The sequence below is a fragment of the Bombyx mandarina genome, chromosome 07 (assembly GCF_030267445.1).
Source record: "Bombyx mandarina strain Sakado chromosome 07, ASM3026744v2".
NCBI lineage: Eukaryota > Metazoa > Arthropoda > Insecta > Lepidoptera > Bombycidae > Bombyx > Bombyx mandarina.
Genome location: NC_143214.1, coordinates 9,929,331 through 9,946,898, shown reverse-complemented (window position 1 = coordinate 9,946,898; position 17,568 = coordinate 9,929,331). Strand labels below are relative to the sequence as shown.

The window sequence follows — 17,568 nt, the reverse complement described above, 5'->3', positions numbered from 1 at the left end:
TTGAAGTATAGGTAGGCGTTGCAAAAACAGAAGATCTTCTTTTTCAAGCAGTGGCCACGAATTTCCCGCGGAATGTAGACCCAGGTAGGTTGATAGGCGTCCTAGGCTCCAAAAAGCTTATTTGAAAAACCCGATGTACAATATTCTTCCAATTATTACGTTGAGGTTCGAAGGACCATATGTTGGCGCCGTTGCGATGAGATGTCGGATGCAAGACTTATTCAAATAAAAGTGGACTGTATTTAAGGTTTATTAAATCGAATCAAAATTAGTACAATTTCACGGGACCGACAATGATTGTGCGTTTTTCGTTGATGCACGTCGTTTTATTTTGCAAGTCCACGCCTCTCCCCTGCTTCCGCCGCGGAGAGATAATAGGGTTGCTATGTTTCCAACAGAAATTTAAGTTACAAAAAAACAAAAGCAACACAATACGCACATATTATTTTGTCAACATACATCAACTTACACTATAAGACTATATATAATACTCATCGGACTAAATCACCATATAAATATTTGAAAATAGCTTTCCTATATGCTACAAGTGAAAAGCAAAAGATTAGAGAAGTCAGCATTAGAGAAGTTAGCATCATACAACCTAAAAGATCTACGGACAAAAGAGTTAGAAGCATATTTCGTTCGAGCCGTGGAAATGTGGAAGATCTGTTTAGAACGCGCGGAAATACGACTACCTTTAAATTTTGGAAATAAGATAGGTAGTATCAATCTCATTATATATTAATTTATTAATTTGATCCCTCAGTAGCCTACAATAGACTAGAGAGACAAAATATGTCGATTCTGGTGAGTTAAAGCGACGACAAGGGTATAAAATATGTTTAAAAAACTTTTTTTGGACTCTTTCCAGTCGCTCAATATAAATATTATATTAGGGGTTCCAGGCGACGGAGCCGTATTCCAATATAGATCGTACAAAACTGTTGTACAACAGAATTACCAACTCTAAGTATGAAGCCTAACATTTGAGCCTTATTTACTATTTCATTAACATGAACATAAAAATCAAACTGGAAGCCAAATAAATACCCAAATCACGGACAACTGTGGTGCGTACCAAAGTTTGAACAGTAATAGAATAGTCATGCAAGATATTCGATCTACCACGTAAGAATGTGATAATAGTAAACTTGTTAGTATTAATTGTAAGTTATTTTGACAGTAAACAAATAAATTGTTCAAATCATCTCGTAATTCCAAACAGTCATTAAAGGACTTTATAACTTTATATACTTCTTTGTCATCGGCGTACATAATGAATTTGGATTTCTCTAAAACATTTGAAACGTCATTGACATAGATATTAAATAACATAGGACCGAGATGAGAGCCCTGCGGAACTCCCGAGGGAACAGGTGCAAGCGAAGAACAAAAACCATTGAAAGTCACAGCCTGACTGCGATCTCTAACGTAAGACTCAAGCCATCGCAGCAAATCATCGCGGACCCCAAGTCCATGCAATTTCTCAATTAAAATATCAAAATTTATTCGATCGAACGCTTTGGAATAATCCGTGTACACCACATCAACCCGATGACCATCCTCCATGGCGTTCAATACATAATCCAAAAACTCACAGAGGTTTATCTCAGTGGATCTATGGCTTACAAAACCATGTTGCTGCTCTATAGAGCATATTATAATATGACATATTATAATATGAGGCCTAATCAATGGAAATAAAAAATCATAAACTATACGTTCCAACATCTTAGGGATTTTTTTTTCCACAGGAGAAAATCGTAGGATCCCCAGCCGCCGTGCGGGTATGTGGGAGTTGAACCTCACTAAAAACTCCTGCCGCTCACAGCCGGCGCCCTACCCTGGACCGGGTGGGAACCCAGTCGGAGCTATTGAGGCGGCGGGACAGGGTTTACGCAGAGCATATTACATCCATCCCGCCGAACATCTTAGGAATGGCACAAATTTTTTAAATTTGGTCTGTAGTTAGCTTGTTATGTTTATCACCACTCTTAAAAACTGGCACGACGAATGATCGCTTCCAAATACGGGGCATAACACCAGTTGATAATGAGAAATTAAAAAGAAGATGCAATGAGTAACACAACTGAGCGACCCTTCGAAATAACAAGATTTGTCAAATATTGTTTGACTTTACCCACCGAAATAAAAAATGAAGATATATCAACACAGTTAAAGTCGTAAGAGGCAGGGTATAACTGAACGATGATTCTAACGGTGTATCGTTAGTTAAAAAGGCAGAACCAATATGAACATTAAATAAATTTTATATTTCAGAACCATCAGATGAGCACCTATTATTTAAGAACAAATAGTTAGGAAAATCCCCAGCCCTCCTCTTGGATTTAACAAAACTCCAAAATTGCTTACTACATACACTTCAAGATATCATCCTCACATTTAGTTATAAATGCATTGTAACAGCGAATTTTTAAGGCTTTTTGTCTTTCGCGAAGAACAGAAAACTTGAATAGTCAGCCAATCGACCATAACATTTCCATTTACTATGAAATTTTCCTTTTTCTTTAATCAACTTAATTAAAGCAGAGAAAATTAAGGAAATTTGGAGTTACCTCGTATGACCTTCACAGGTATATTATAATAAATAATGTTGTCTAAAATTTCATGAAACTTGCCCACGGCCATGTCGACATCTAATTTCATAAAAGATTGTTTCCAATCAATTTTGGAATATTTTTTTTAAATTATCTCGGGAAGCAATCACGACTGGCGGAGTAACATCATTTCGCACCAGTATAGCACAATTACGTACCCACACGTATTTGTAAAAAAAATCCTTGGCTAAATTTTTTACGTTTTTTAACAAAAAATTATTAATTTTCGTGTTTTGGTCATTAAAATAAAGCTTAGATGAGTCATGTGGGAATCCAGTATCAGAAGATTTCAATTCCTTCAATCTCCGCAATTTAGCCAACATGTCATCCTTCCTATATCGGGATACAAATCTAAGAATAACTGGCTTTGATCTGCTACTGCTTCTGTCCATCGGCGATACCCTTGTAATAAAATCGACGTCAATCGGAGGATTCAAGGCAAAACCCGCCCTCTCAGCAATTCGAGACCAATTTTATTAGAATTTCGCCTTTCCTTTCGGGAACACCCAGAATTTCTATATTAGATCTCCTGCTCCACTGTTCTTTTAAGTTGAGTTGAGAATCAATGGATTGCATTCTTGAATCCAATATATTGAGCTCGTTTTTGAGTATTGGAATAACTTTCAGATGGTCATTAAACTCAACAAATCTTTTCGATATGGCTTCATACTTGTCACTAATGAAGGAGACACTATCACGAAGAGTTGAGATTTCACTCTTGAGTTCAAGAATAGTGTCCCTGAAACAAGCAACAGCTTCCTCGACTTCCGCGTGCACTATACTCCTGACCTGTTCCAAAGGGACAACCTGTAATTCAGGTTCCTCACGTTCCCTGGATCCAGTACGCAACGGTTTCATCGTAACATCGGATGTATCAGGCGCTCGAGATCTCACATTGCCTCGGACAGGAGTGTCATCATTAACAGTACGTGATCTAGTCGAACTATTAAGACATATCCATGTAGACTTAAATTCTGAGTCCGGCGTCCAATCCTTTTTTGCATGTAAAACACAGCCGACATGATAATAATTTCTACACACCGCACACACCAAGGTTAACTTCTTATTGTCACGAGCATTGAACACTTAATTACAGCAGGCGTACTCGAAAACAAATTATAAATTACGAGCTTAGATTCAAAGTAATATGAAGGCAATGTATAATTTAGCGAGTCAGTTCAGTTAATTGTTGGAGCAACAGGGCGACGATCAGACGCAGGCCCAGCAACGCCAGTTTACGTCCGGCCACCCGAGCACTTTTTTGAATGTTTATGACTTCTTCGACTCGACACACTCAAAGCGCACACGCGTGTCAAGTGAAAAAGTACTCACAGGCAAGCACAAGCGAGAGGCAGCAACAAAAAGAAAGCTAAGGTGTATCTTACCAAGCTTCTATCTCCGTTACATCGCCCAAAAGGCGGAGTCAGCCATTAAAAACGTGAAGGAAGAACAAGGAGCAACCGAAGAATTGAAAACGACAAATCACAATTTAAAATTAACAAATTTAAACTTAAAAGAAACGAAAACTACGAAGACGTCAACTATCTACGGTCGCAACACACGAATCACCATAATTTAGTTGTTGCTGGAACCTACCTTGAACTTAATTTAATATTTATTAATTTAAAGAGAGACCAGTCTTTATGGCATGCTGTTCTATTTTTTAATTTTAATGTTTAAATGAGCGAGCTCACGTCCACCTGGTGCTAAGTGGTTACCGGAGCCCATAGACATCAACAACGTAAATACCGCCACACGTTCAAGTATTCATGCAGGAAATAAATCTTCGTCATCAACTCACACTGCTGAGTCTTGCATTCATGGATTTCTCAGTAATGACAACCTGTAAAACTTTTTTTACTTCCAGCAGTATCGATTTTAATTCAATGACTTTAGGCTAGTACACACAATCTCAAAAAGAAAAGTAAAGAGCAGTTTGGGTTCCGCGCCAAACACCCCTGCATACAATAAGTGCACCGCCTCACGGAGCACATCTTAATAGGGCTAAGTAGGCGGAAACCAATTCCGACCAGATCCCTCTTCTTCGATATCGCAAAGGCATTCGACAAAGTCTGGCATAACGGTTTGATTTACAAACTGTATAACATGGGAGTCCCAGATAGATTCGTGCTCATCATACGAGACTTTTCGTCGAACCGTTCGTTTCGATATCGAGTAGAGGATTGCATGGGCGACTCCAGACCGTAGTAACCAACATGTGACAGAGGTTCTGGTAGTGGCGCATTGACATCAACCCCACGAAAAGCACAGCAGTACTCTTCAAAAGGGGTTGCCCTCCGAATACTACTTCGAGCAGCCCACTCCCTAATAGGCGCGTTAACACCTCCGCCGTTAGCCCCATCACTCTCTTTCACCAGCCCATACCGTGGGCCTCGCTGGTCAAATATCTAGGCGTCACCCTCGATAGAGGGTTAACATTCCGAACCCACATCAAAACGGTACGCGACCATGCCGCCTTCATATTAGGACGACTTTGTCCCATAATTTTTAAGCGAAGTAAATTGTCCTTTCGAAATAAGGTGACAACTCTACAAAACTTGCATACGTCCCGTCATGAACTATGCAAGCGTAGTGTACGCTCACGCAGCCCGCACCAACTTGAAACCCCTTCAAGTTATTCAATCCCGTTTTTGCAAGATAGCCGTCGGTGCATTCTAAGGAACGAGGATATCCATGATGACCTGGAGCTTGACTCAGTCAGAAAGTACCTACAGTCGGCATCATTGTGCCTCGTGGAAAAGGCGACACGACATGAAAACTCTCTTGTCGTGGCTGCCGGGAATTACATACCCGATCCTGTAGACCGAATGGTAAACAGTCGACGTCACCCTAAACACGTCATTACGGATCCTCCCGATCCATTAACGGTGCTTTTAGGTACCATAAGCTCCGGTCGCCGGCCACGTCGAACCCGTCGCTTGCGACGAAGGGCTCAACGAGTGAATTAGCCCACAGACACAGCCCACTGAGTTTCTCGTCGAATCTTCTCAGTGGTCGCGTTCCCGTAGATTCGGCGAAGCACAGCTCTTGCTAGGGTTCGTTTTTTTTTTATTGCCCTTGTAGGCAGACGAGCATATGGCCCACCTGATGGTGAGTGGTTACCGTCGCCCATGGACTTTAGCAATGCCTGGGGCAGAGCCAAGCCGCTGCCTACCGCTTAATACTCTCCACAAGCCTCGTTTGAAGAAGGACATGTCATAGCGCTCGGGAAACACCGTGGAGGGGAGCTCATTCCATAGCCGGAAGGTACGTGGTAAAAAATATCTCTGGAAACGCACTGTGGATGACCGCAGTGGCTCCAGGTAGTATGGATGAACTCTACTCCGGTGGCGGGCGGTGCGATGGTAAAAACGAGATGCCGGTATCATCTCGAACAATTCCTCAGAGCGTGTTAGCAACGTCGTCAGGTTTGAGCCCCATAAGCTCACCTACTAGTTAAGGTTACGCTGAAATAGCCTCTCAGGGCTATCAGCATAGGTAGGATAAAAAAAAACCTAATGCTTTTAGCATTAGGTTTTTCTTACAATAAAATATTTTTTTCTTATACTATTTTTAATTCAAATTTATTAAGATTTATTTTCAATTTTTTAGTAGGATTTTCTATAAAAGCGTATTTTTATTTTTTTGTAGTTCATTCAAGATATGTGATGTTTTTAAACTATCTTACTTACGTCAACTTAATTATTATAATAGATTACTAAATCTGACTTAAAGAAAGATAACAGTCGCGTGGCTATTATGAAAGCGATACAAATAGTTATAGTAGTCGTGTAGCATTCACAGTATTAAGAACGTGAGTAGCATAACACAAAAATACAATGAATTTTCAAACGATTTATTTGTTGATGTTAAGTGTGCTCGCTTGCGACGCATATAAGATATTGCTCGTGTTTCCGTTCCCTTCGAAAAGCCACGCTATTCTCGGAGAGGGTTACGTCAGAAATCTCCTCAAAGCAGGACATGAAGTGAGTATTCAGTTCTACTCTTTCTGCCAACGGCACACGGTTTCATAGTTTTTTTTTGGATTATTTTGGTGTTAATTTTAATTAAAGACATTTCTTAAATAATTGTTAGTTTAATCATCAAATAAATAAATGACTGTTGTTTAACTCACCTGACATACTAACTAAGCACATCTTTACTTAATTACTTATTAGTAAACTGCACGTAATAATGACTTTCATAATAGGGGAAGTACCTATCATATTCTTCTACAGTTTAATCGCATAGTCTTATCTGAAACATGATTTTTTCAGATAAATGACTTTTAAATTTCAGGCCGTATGCTCGTCTGCCTACAAAGGCAGACATGCAGGTAGGAAAGAGAAGGGTTTTTTTTTTGGTCAGGAGGAAATCGCCGGACTTCCGCCCCACCACTGGGATGGAGGGCGGGGCTTGTCGGAGTCGAACTGACTGAAACCTCCTGTCGCTCAAAAACCCACGTCTGAACCTCGTATGAGACAAAACCCATGGAAAGGCAGAGGGGGATGTGAAGCGTTTAGTTCGGAGCACATCTCTCCCATCACCCTCTCCTCGAGACGCCGACGGCAGTCGTCCGCGCCTTGACCACCAGCCCTCTCGATCGGCAGGCTATCTGGAGCGGACCTAGATGGTGCCGGTTAGAATGGGTTATTTTACGGAAAACCCGGCTGGGTCAGAACCAGCGTGGGTCGAGGATAGCCGGCCTTCCTTCACCCAAATGCTCTTGTGTAAAACGCGTGCTGAGCAGCTTGCATGTCGTCTTTTTAGGCCCCCTTCGCCGGTCCCCAAACCAACATGTAAGATGAACCGCCTCTCTGGCTCCCGCTCGTCGACGGATGGCGGCGGGCTTGTGCATCTCTTACGCGCTCCGCCGCCTCCTTCTGCGAGATGGTGCTTTATCCCCCATTATGGCGGATATTACTCGAGCCTCAAGCTGCACGGCGGGCAACCTAGACTCCACTAGGTATATGGACCTCGAGTCTACCCGACCTCCTTTTCCTTCAGCTCGTAAACTTCCCAACTTCCCAACCCAGTTGTGTTCACGTTTTATGCGGCCATAACCGCTTCTAAGCCCCTTGCTCCCAAGCCCTAAATCCAGTCCCATAGAAATGCTCCTCCCCCGAGGTCGAAGGGTCGCGCCCAGGAGGAACTGCGCCGCCTATAATGGTGGAGGCTCTTCCTAATTGACCTCGCCACATGGCTGCCATTAGAGATCGCCTTCAGCGCCGGTTTTAGATTCCTGCCGTCGTCAGCCGAGGAATACAGGGTGGTCCAGGCCTACCTATCGGAGACCTCTACCAGAGATGGTACCATTAAGTGGTACTGTTATGCCCTGGCGAAGGAGCAGGAATTCAGAATCAGAATCTGAAGGCGATCATTCGCCGGAAGAGGGGCTTGAGGAGGCTTTGGGTGACAGCTCGTTGCCCCAGGATTAAGCGCGAGATCGGATCGTTTGGAACCTCTGGGTCTGCGGAGGGACTTTCGGTTCCCTCTGTATTTTGTACCGTATGTTCTATGGGGAGTGCTCTGAGGAATTATTCGAGATGATACCGGCATCTCGTTTTTACCACCGCACCGCCCGCCACCGGAGTAGAGTTCATCCATACTACCTGGAGCCACTGCGGTCATCCACAGTGCGCTTTCAGAGATCTTTTTTGCCACGCACCATCCGGCTATGGAATGAGCTCCCCTCCACGGTGTTTCCCGAGCGCTATGACATGTCCTTCTTCAAACGAGGCTTATGGAGAGTATTAAGCGGTAGGCAGCGGCTTGGCTCTGCCCCTGGCATTGCTGAAGTCCATGAGCGACGGTAACCACTCACCATCAGGTGGGCCGTATGCTCGTCTGCCTACAAGGGCAATAAAAAAAAAAACAAAGTTAGCTGGAAGCGGAGTTGGCGACGAAGATTAGCTCTTTTAGGGGCTACATGTGGGAGGAGCGGATTGAGGAGGCCCGCGAGAACCCGCTCTCCGTGGCCCTCGACCGACTTTGCCGCCAGCTCTCAAATCGGCCTGTCCCCGATTGTCCTTTAGTGGACGAGAGGGGCAACCGATGCTTCTCGGGTTAGGCTCGCCTCTCCATCAAACGAATAAAGAGGCGCAAGGCGCCGGGTGAGAACGGTATTAGGGAGGGCCTAACATTCTTCCACTTCCCCGAAAAATCGTGTCTTATATGACACGGCTGTTTTACTCTATTCTGTTCACAGGGCACTTCCCGGGAATTTGCAAATTGGGCAAGGTCATTACCTTTCCAACCCCGGCTAGGATAGGAAAAACCCCTCCAGTTACCGTCCGATCACCCTGCTTTCGCATGTGGGCAAGTTGTTCGAGCGGCTGCTGCTGAGAAGGGTGTCCTTCTCAGACCCGAATAATTCGGGCTTCGTAGCGGTCACTCGACAACGCTGCAATTGGTTCGCGTTGTGCACAACTTGGCGGATCGGTCCAAAGCACGCCAATACGCGGCTGCACTCTTTCTCGATATCAAGAAAGCCTTTGACCGTGTCTGGCATGCGGGATTGGTCTACAAGTTGTTGCGGATCGCGGACTTCCAGCACGCCTAAGTGAGACTGCTGGAGTCGTACCTGGAGGGAACATCCTTCCTTGTCACGGTCAAGGGTGCCAAATCGTCGGTGCGCCCAGTTACGGCCGGGGTTCCTCAGGGAAGCGTCCTGGGACCATTCCTCTGCGCTCTCTATACTAACGACATAAGGGCCGTGGCAAGATAGTCGGCTTAACCGGAGTGATATGGCATGTATAGGAAGAACCTTCCCATGCAGGCTTATAGATCTGCATTATCACCAAGAAAGTACATTTACCGCACTTTGGCTAGTCTAAAAATCTCTGTAACAAAAAAATATATACATTACAAACATTATTTCAGGTGACCTACATAACGCCATATCCGAGAGATCCGGCTCCCAATTTACGGATCATCCAAGTTTCACAGCATGACTTCGAGGAAAAAATTAGTAAATATACAGTTTTGTTTGTTCATTTCTTTGTTTTTATTGTCACTGTCAATAAGAGTCGAGATGTGTGTACTAGCTTAAATTTATTAAAAGAAAATCGATACTGCTGGAAGTACAAAAATGTTACAGGTTGTCATAATTGAGAAATCCATGAATGCAACAGACTCACCAGTGTGGGTTGATGACGAAGATGTCTTTCCTGAATGAATTCTTGAATGTGCGGCGGTATTTAAATTGTTGATGTCTATGGGCTCCGGTAACCACTTAGCACCAGGTGGAAGTGAGCTCGCCCATTTAAGCATTAAAATTTAAAAAAAAGAACAGCATGCCATACAGACTTGTTCACTCTTTAAATTAATAAATATTAAATGAAGTTCTAGTTAGGTTCCTTGAACAAGCTCGCCCAGAGCACGCATACATCCGTATGCAACTTAGTAACCGTATATGGGTTGACAATGAATGTGACTGACATTATTGCAAAAGCAAAGTCGTGATGACTAGCCAATATACTAAACAATGATAAGGTTCGATTAATCACTGCAACATGACGTTATTAGTAACGAGGTTAAATCGTCGGTGCAGCACGAACTCCACGGATAGTAACGGATAGTAACTGCATTCTGCAATTGCTGTGGTCACCACAACTTGCTATACCCGAGTAGTATTCCAAGAAATTATAACATGAAAATTGTTGCAGCTGTTCGATTTTTAGCTCAAGAGATTAATTAAAACGTTAAGACATAACATCATCATTGCTAATGTTACACTATTCTATGTACGTTTCGCTTCCTTAAGGCCTGCTTTTAATTCAGATGGGTAATATAGTCAATATTTGAAATTCCCCTTATGACTCAAGTTTATTAAAGCAACAGGCAGCCTATGAGCTTTTCGGGTGTCATAATATGTAATGATCAGACTTAAAATCCATATATGTAATCATTTGAATGTATCTATAGACCTGAAAAACTAAATCCGATTACCGAATATGAATTATTTTTTAAATATACCAAATCGCATATCCTCGGAACCTAATGTTAAAAAAAGTGAAAATGAGCATAGACCCAAATGTAACAAATTCCAAATCGATGCCGGCCCGCTTTGCTTTCCGGCGTTTGATGTTCAACTTTGATTCGATCGCTACCAAACTCATTCATTATTCACCAAATCAATCTGAAGATGATCTGAAAATTTACCTGTTTCGAAGTTTATACGAAACATATTATATTATTATAATGACTTTTATATTTATAGATGAATCTTGTATTTCAGACTCCACGTTGACCATAGAAAAGCTAATAGACTACAGTTTTACAGTAATGGAAATGTTTAACATTACAAAGTCTTTTATTTATACAGCTAATGATACAATAGCTAATACGGAAGTACAACAGCTGATGTTAGATCCACAGACACATTTTGATGTTGTTGTTGCAGAATGGATGATAACCGAAATTTTTAGTGGGTAAGATGAAACAATCATGGATTAGTAGTGAAAACCTGATATATAAAACAATCGCGTAATGACGAATGCTAAAGATAATTATGAAACCAAACGAAGTCACCAAAAAAATAATTTCTTAAATTAAGAAAGTCCTTGGATATTTCAAATCCAGTATCAATCTGAACCTATGCCCATTATTTCAACATATATTTTTAGAAAAGTAGGAACATAGGTAAAAAAATATTCACATCGGTACCAACATATCAGAAATAAATTGAAGAGCCTTTACACATTAACACCATATCGAGGGGTAAAAGGCTATTTGGTTTACGCGACATTTCGCTTAATACGCGACATTTATCTTTGTAATTGTATTGTAATTGTATTTGTAATTAAAGATGCGTTTTATTTAGTATTAGCATTAATAATTCGGTGCTTTTAACTGAACTTCAATTAAGTTCACACCATTAAAACAGCTGAAGAAGTTTTCAAACTTTAAATAGCTCTCCTATAAAGTTGCAAAAATGTCACTTAAACCTTTCTTCACCCCACGATATTATGAAATTATCTGTCGATATAATATTGTGAACGGCAAATCTACGAGACTGAATCCGAAAGAAAGAGATCCGTAGAAAAAACAATTTTGCTCACTCGTAGCTCGTAGGATTAGCAACACAGCGCGAATATCAGATGGCCGATGGAACAGAGAGATCTTCGAATGAAGATCACATACTGGCAAGCACAGTGTGGGACCACCACCTACCAAATGGACCTACAACCTATGGAAAATCGCTAAGTCACTCGTATGCAGGTGGCAATGGACCGACCGGACCGATGAACGGCATATTTCTATATTGGATTATAAAAGTAATCATGGATATTTATATATCAAAATGTAACATGAAAGTTTTTTTCCAGCTTCAGTGTAATTTTCAACTGTCCACTCATATGGTCTTCTTCAATGGAACCACATAGCTGGATATTGCCTTTGATAGACGAGATTCCCCATCCTGCTTATTCAGCAAATATGTTAGGGCTTTTAGAACCGCCATACAATTTCGTCCAAAGAGCACTAAACACTTTGTTGGAGATTGCGTTAAAAGTAATTAAATGGTAAGCGTAAAAGACAAGAGATTTACGGCAACTACTTTTGCATTAAAATGCAGTTGTTTTTTTTTTTTAAATAATTGATTCATTGTGATGAAAACAAGTTTTAAAAAAATACCTTATTCAATTAGTACTTTGGCCAACCTACCTGATCTGCGCTAGTAAATTTATAACCAAGTTGATTTAGTATTTAACAATTTGTTTATAAATAGGTTTGTGAGTTTAATAGAAGGACAGATTTATAATGAAGGATTTGCTGCTGCATTTAAAGCAAAAGGTCTTGTTCAGCCTAGCTTGGAGGAATTGAGATACTCTGCTGCTTTGATTTTGGGAAATTCCCACGTTTCTTCTGGAGCTCCGCTGAAATTGCCACAAAATTACAAGGCTATTGGCGGTTATCATATAGATGAACAATCTAAGCCATTGCCCAAGGTAGGAAGAAAATGATTAAACAACATTATTAATATCATTTAATGGACCTAAAACTACTTCTTCTACTACTACTACTCCTACTACTACTACTACCATGAATTGCTCCTAGAAACGTGTAAAATAAAATAAAATTTACAAATTTTTTCTTTTAGGATTTTAAGAACATTCTAGACAATTCGAAGCACGGCGTTATTTATTTCAGTCTAGGATCGATGGCTCCAAGTAAATCGATGCCTGCAGCAATTAAAAACGGATTATTTGAAATGTTCAGGAGTTTAAAATATACTGTTATATGGAAATTCGAAGAAGAATTTCAAAATGTTCCTGACAACGTTCATATCGTAAAATGGGCACCACAGCAAAGCATACTAGGTACACTAGATCAAACTCGAACAAAAATCGATACAATGAAACTCATTTTCATAAGCGAACAATTATATAGCTTATATTTCTATATTTTAGCACACCCTAACTGCATTCTCTTCATTACCCACGGTGGCTTATTGTCTACGACGGAAACATTACATTTTGGTGTTCCTATTATTGGAATGCCTATGTTTGGAGATCAGGTCGTGAATATCAAGAAGGCTGTCCATAAAGGCATTGGACTAGAGGTGAAGCTAAACTTTGATACTCCAAAGAACTTGAAAGCAGCTATAAATGAGGTTTTGTCCAATCAAAAGTAAGTGTATTTTTATAATTATTTCATAAATTACGTTCAATAGGTTTACATTAAAATATATACCTCTTGTAGGTTGAAAATATAAATTACTATGAAATAAATAACTAAGAACAAATCGAGCACGATGATTCGGCCCTAATTTAGGATTCCCTGGGTTGTGGGTACCAGAGACTGATGAAAATACTTATATATATTTAAATATACATAAATAAATAATAAACACCCAGAACAAGACCAAACAAACCTGTTCATCGCACAATGTATACCCGGTATGGGAATCGACCCTACGACCCTCGACGCTAATATAAAAGCACAACTTCTCTCAATTCAAAACTAAATCCTGTAATGCTGCTAATTGCATTATTGAACCTTTGACCTTACAGAATAGGAACTTAGCGTGACCTCAACTTTACTTGATTTCTAAAGTGGTATGGTCCAAACGTGGTCATCCGGAAATTTTATTTTCCTGGACTATAAAAGCTTCAAGTGCTTAAACAAGATCAATTTACAATCAATCTCTTGGCGAAAATCCGGCACTAGTCCGTTTCGATTCGTCATATTCTTTTATCGTAAGACCCGCTATTGGCATATGACGGTTTATATCCTAGAACTACAGCTCACAGAGATCATTTTTGCCACACACCCAAGGTGTTTCCTGAGCTCTACGTCATTTCTACAAAAGAGGCTCAACTATAATTATACCATGGTGTCACCTAAGAGTGAATGTAATCACTTGATCACAGTCACCGAGATGTATGTCAGCTCGAATGCCAATAAAAATAGATAAACTATTATTATGTAACCTTAGTTGAATTTTCATGATAAAGATGTTATCGCCAGACATACATAATACACACTCATGCTACAAAATGATTTATAACATAACGACATTGGATTGTAAATCAATCTTATCGTAAAATTCAATGAAATTATTTGTGTTTCCTAGTGATGAATTTAAGGTGAAAATAAAATACGTTTTTAGATATCGCAATCGAGTTAAGGAGTTGTCGTTGATATATCACGATCGTCCGGTGACTCCGGGTGCTGAGCTGGTCCACTGGGTGGAGCACGTCGTCAAGACTAAAGGAGCTCTTCATCTGCGCTCACCAGCACTGCACGTGCCTTTGTACCAGAAGCTGTTATTAGATATAATCTTCGTGTCGTTATTGTTGTTCCTTGGTTTTGTATTCTTCGTCAAATTTATGGTGACTCGGTATTTAAAAAAAAAAATAGATATTAGAAAAAAAAACTTGTAGATTTAGACCTTATACTAATTATATTTCAAAATGAACGGCAGATTACTAAGTGATACTTTATACATATTTAGATAAATGGTTGGATATCCTTGATTTCAGATCTACCTATTGCATTTTACAGATTGTAAATGGTTTGAATTGTCTAGTTATCTACAAAGTAAGTTTTTATTATTATTATAAATTGAAAACGTGTTTACTTAACGGAATCTTTCAATATAAACAAAAAATTTAGACAAAAAAAATTGTCTAAAAAATAAAAATTTACGGGGGGACCACCCTTAACATTTAGGGGGATGAAAAATAGATGTTGTCTGATTCTCCACCCTGGCCAATATGAACGGTAAGATTTACGAAAATCGGTCGAGCCGTTTCGGAGGAGTTCAATAACGCACACCGGGACACGAGAATTTTATATATTAGATATATAATTAAATCTAGATACTAATAATGTACTAAGACAAAATTCTAATGTACATAGATATTCAAGAATTGTAATTAAGAATAAAATATATTTTATAATCAATAAAAGATTTTATTAATAAATTGCCTTTCCTGACACTATCGTATTTATACATTAAAGTAATAAGCTAAGCTTTTCACAAGTTAAACAACTTCAATATTAAATAGTTCAACTTAGGTTAGTTTATGTTATCACTGCGTTATCACGTCCCCGAGACCCAAATTTTATAAATCAGTTTTAGTGCTATATTATAAAATGTGTTTTTGTAGCATATCGTTAGTATTAACAAAACACTACAGCAGAACTCTCAGGTTTCCCAAAGGGTTTGCGCCTAACTTAGCGTAGCTAATCTAAACTATCCTTGCGGAGAGAGCAAAGCCGCACTCATCGCTAGAGTGTTCTCCCCTTCACGCCATTATTAACAATTTTTTTGATGGGCAGAGGATTACAGCTGGTATGAATCTCTATCCCTGAATGGGTTGGGGGGTGGGGATTAAGGCCCCTAAGAGAAAGAGGCTGCAGGGGGTGCAACCGCGGTCCCCAAAAGGGGGAACTAGCAAGCGAGCAAGAGGTGTGGGACTAGAGGCTGGTGAAACCCAGTTCCGAGGGGGCGCTCATAGGTCCTCTCCGGTCTCACAGCCGGTGAGGATCTTTATCTCCGAACGATCGTCGGGGGTACCAGTAGCACCCACGGCAACGCTTTACTATCAGGTGGTCTGGTGTGTAGCGGGGCTCTGTTGTGGTCCATGGGGAATGCTCGGAGGAATTATTCGAGATGATCCCCTCATCTCCTTTTTATCATCGCACCTCCCGCCATCGGAGCAGGGCTCATACATATTATCTGGAACCGCTGCGTTCATCGAGAGTGCGTTTCCAAAGATATTTTTTGCCACGTACCATCCGGCTTTGGAATGAACTCCTCCCCTCCACGGTGTTTTCCGAGCGCTATGACATGTCCTTCTTCAAACGAGGCTTGCGGAGAGTACTTTATGTTAGGCAGCGGCTTGGCTCTGCCCCTGGCATTGCTGACGTCCATGAGCGACGGTGACCACTTACCATAAGGTGGGCCGTATGCTCGTCTGCCTACAAAGGCAATAAAAAAAAAAGATGCTCGAAGCTGGAGGAACAGTCCCAATTTCAAAAGGAGCAGGCTCGTCACTAAGAGGAAGAGATGCTCTTAATAAAGGATTTAAAAGACATATTCGGAAGAGTCTTGACGAAGATGAAAAAGTAGGCCCAACAGCACGAGTACCATATTTCCCAGTACGAGAGCCGAATTACGAAAACTTAGGCCCAAATGGCTGATGTGAGGAAAACCCTGGAAGAAATAAAAACGGGAACAGTAACTTCAGAGAGTGAACGAGAAAGAGCGAACGTAGCATAAAGCACATAGCCATGGAGCAAGAGAGTGAGAAAGAGCGCAAGAGAAAGGGAGATCGAGAAAAAATACACGCTATTGGTTGATTGATGTATTCGTTTAGTAGTTAAATATTAGAAACGGTCACCGTCCTCGTCGAATACGTCGTTCGCGACGAAGGGCTCGATGAGCAAATTACATAGACACAGCCCACTGAGTTTCTCGCCAGATCTTTCCAGTGAGTAGCGATTCCGATCCGGTGGTAGATTCTGTCAAGCACTGCTCTTGCTAGGGACAGTGCTGGCAACACTTCCGGTTTAAGCCCCGTGAGCTCACCTACATATTAGGGTGAAGCTGAAACAGCCTCTCAAGGCTATCAGCATAGTTAGGAAAACAAAAAATATTAGAACTTTAGATTGAAATCGTCGTGGCCTAAATGATAAGACGTCCGGTGCATTCGTATGTAGCGATGCACCGGTGTTCGAATCCCGCAGGCGGGTACCAATTTTTCTAATGAAATACGTACTTGACAAATGTTAAGGAAGGAATAACATCGTGTAATAAAAATGAAACCCGCAAAATTATAATTTGCGTAATTACTGGTGGTAGGACCTCTTGTGAGTTCGCGCGGGTGGGTACCACCACCCTGCCTATTTCTGCCGTGAATCAGTAATGCGTTTCGGTTTGAAGGGTGGGGCAGCCGTTGTAACTGTAACTATACATGAGACCTTAGAACTTATATCTCAAGGTGGGTGGCGCATTGACGTTGTAGATGTCTATGGGCTCCAGTAACCACTTAACACCAGGTGGACTGTGAGCTCGTCCACCCATCTAAGCAATAAATAAAAAATAAAAACAAATATTGAGACCTTAGAACTTATATCTGAAGGTGGGTGGCGCATTTACATTGTATATGTCTATGGGCTCCAGTAACCACTTAACACCAGGTGGACTGTGAGCTCGTCCACCCATCTAAGCAATAAATAAAAAATAAAAACAAATATTGAGACCTTAGAACTTATATCTGAAGGTGGGTGGCGCATTTACATTGTATATGTCTATGGGTACCAGTAACCACTTAACACCAGGTGGGCTGTGAGCTTCGTCCACCCATCTAAGCAATAAATAAAAAAAAAACAAATACTGAGACCTTAGAACTTATATCTGATGGTGGGTGGCGCATTGACTTTGTAGATGTCTATGGGCTCCAGTAACCACTTAACACCAGGTGGACTGTGAGCTCGT

General features: G+C 40.9%; 1 protein-coding gene across 1 annotated transcript; it reads left to right on the top strand.

The window, feature by feature from the left end:
* Positions 1-6,420: 6,420 nt before the first annotated feature.
* Positions 6,421-14,506, top strand: UGT40B3 (UDP-glycosyltransferase UGT40B3). Its single transcript, XM_089728570.1, has 8 exons — positions 6,421-6,604; positions 9,501-9,588; positions 10,858-11,050; positions 11,948-12,142; positions 12,349-12,568; positions 12,721-12,940; positions 13,031-13,250; positions 14,233-14,506. The coding sequence occupies exons 1-8, from the start codon at positions 6,458-6,460 to the stop codon at positions 14,504-14,506; spliced, it is 1,557 nt and encodes a 518-aa protein (XP_089584696.1). The 5' UTR covers positions 6,421-6,457.
* Positions 14,507-17,568: the final 3,062 nt, after the last annotated feature.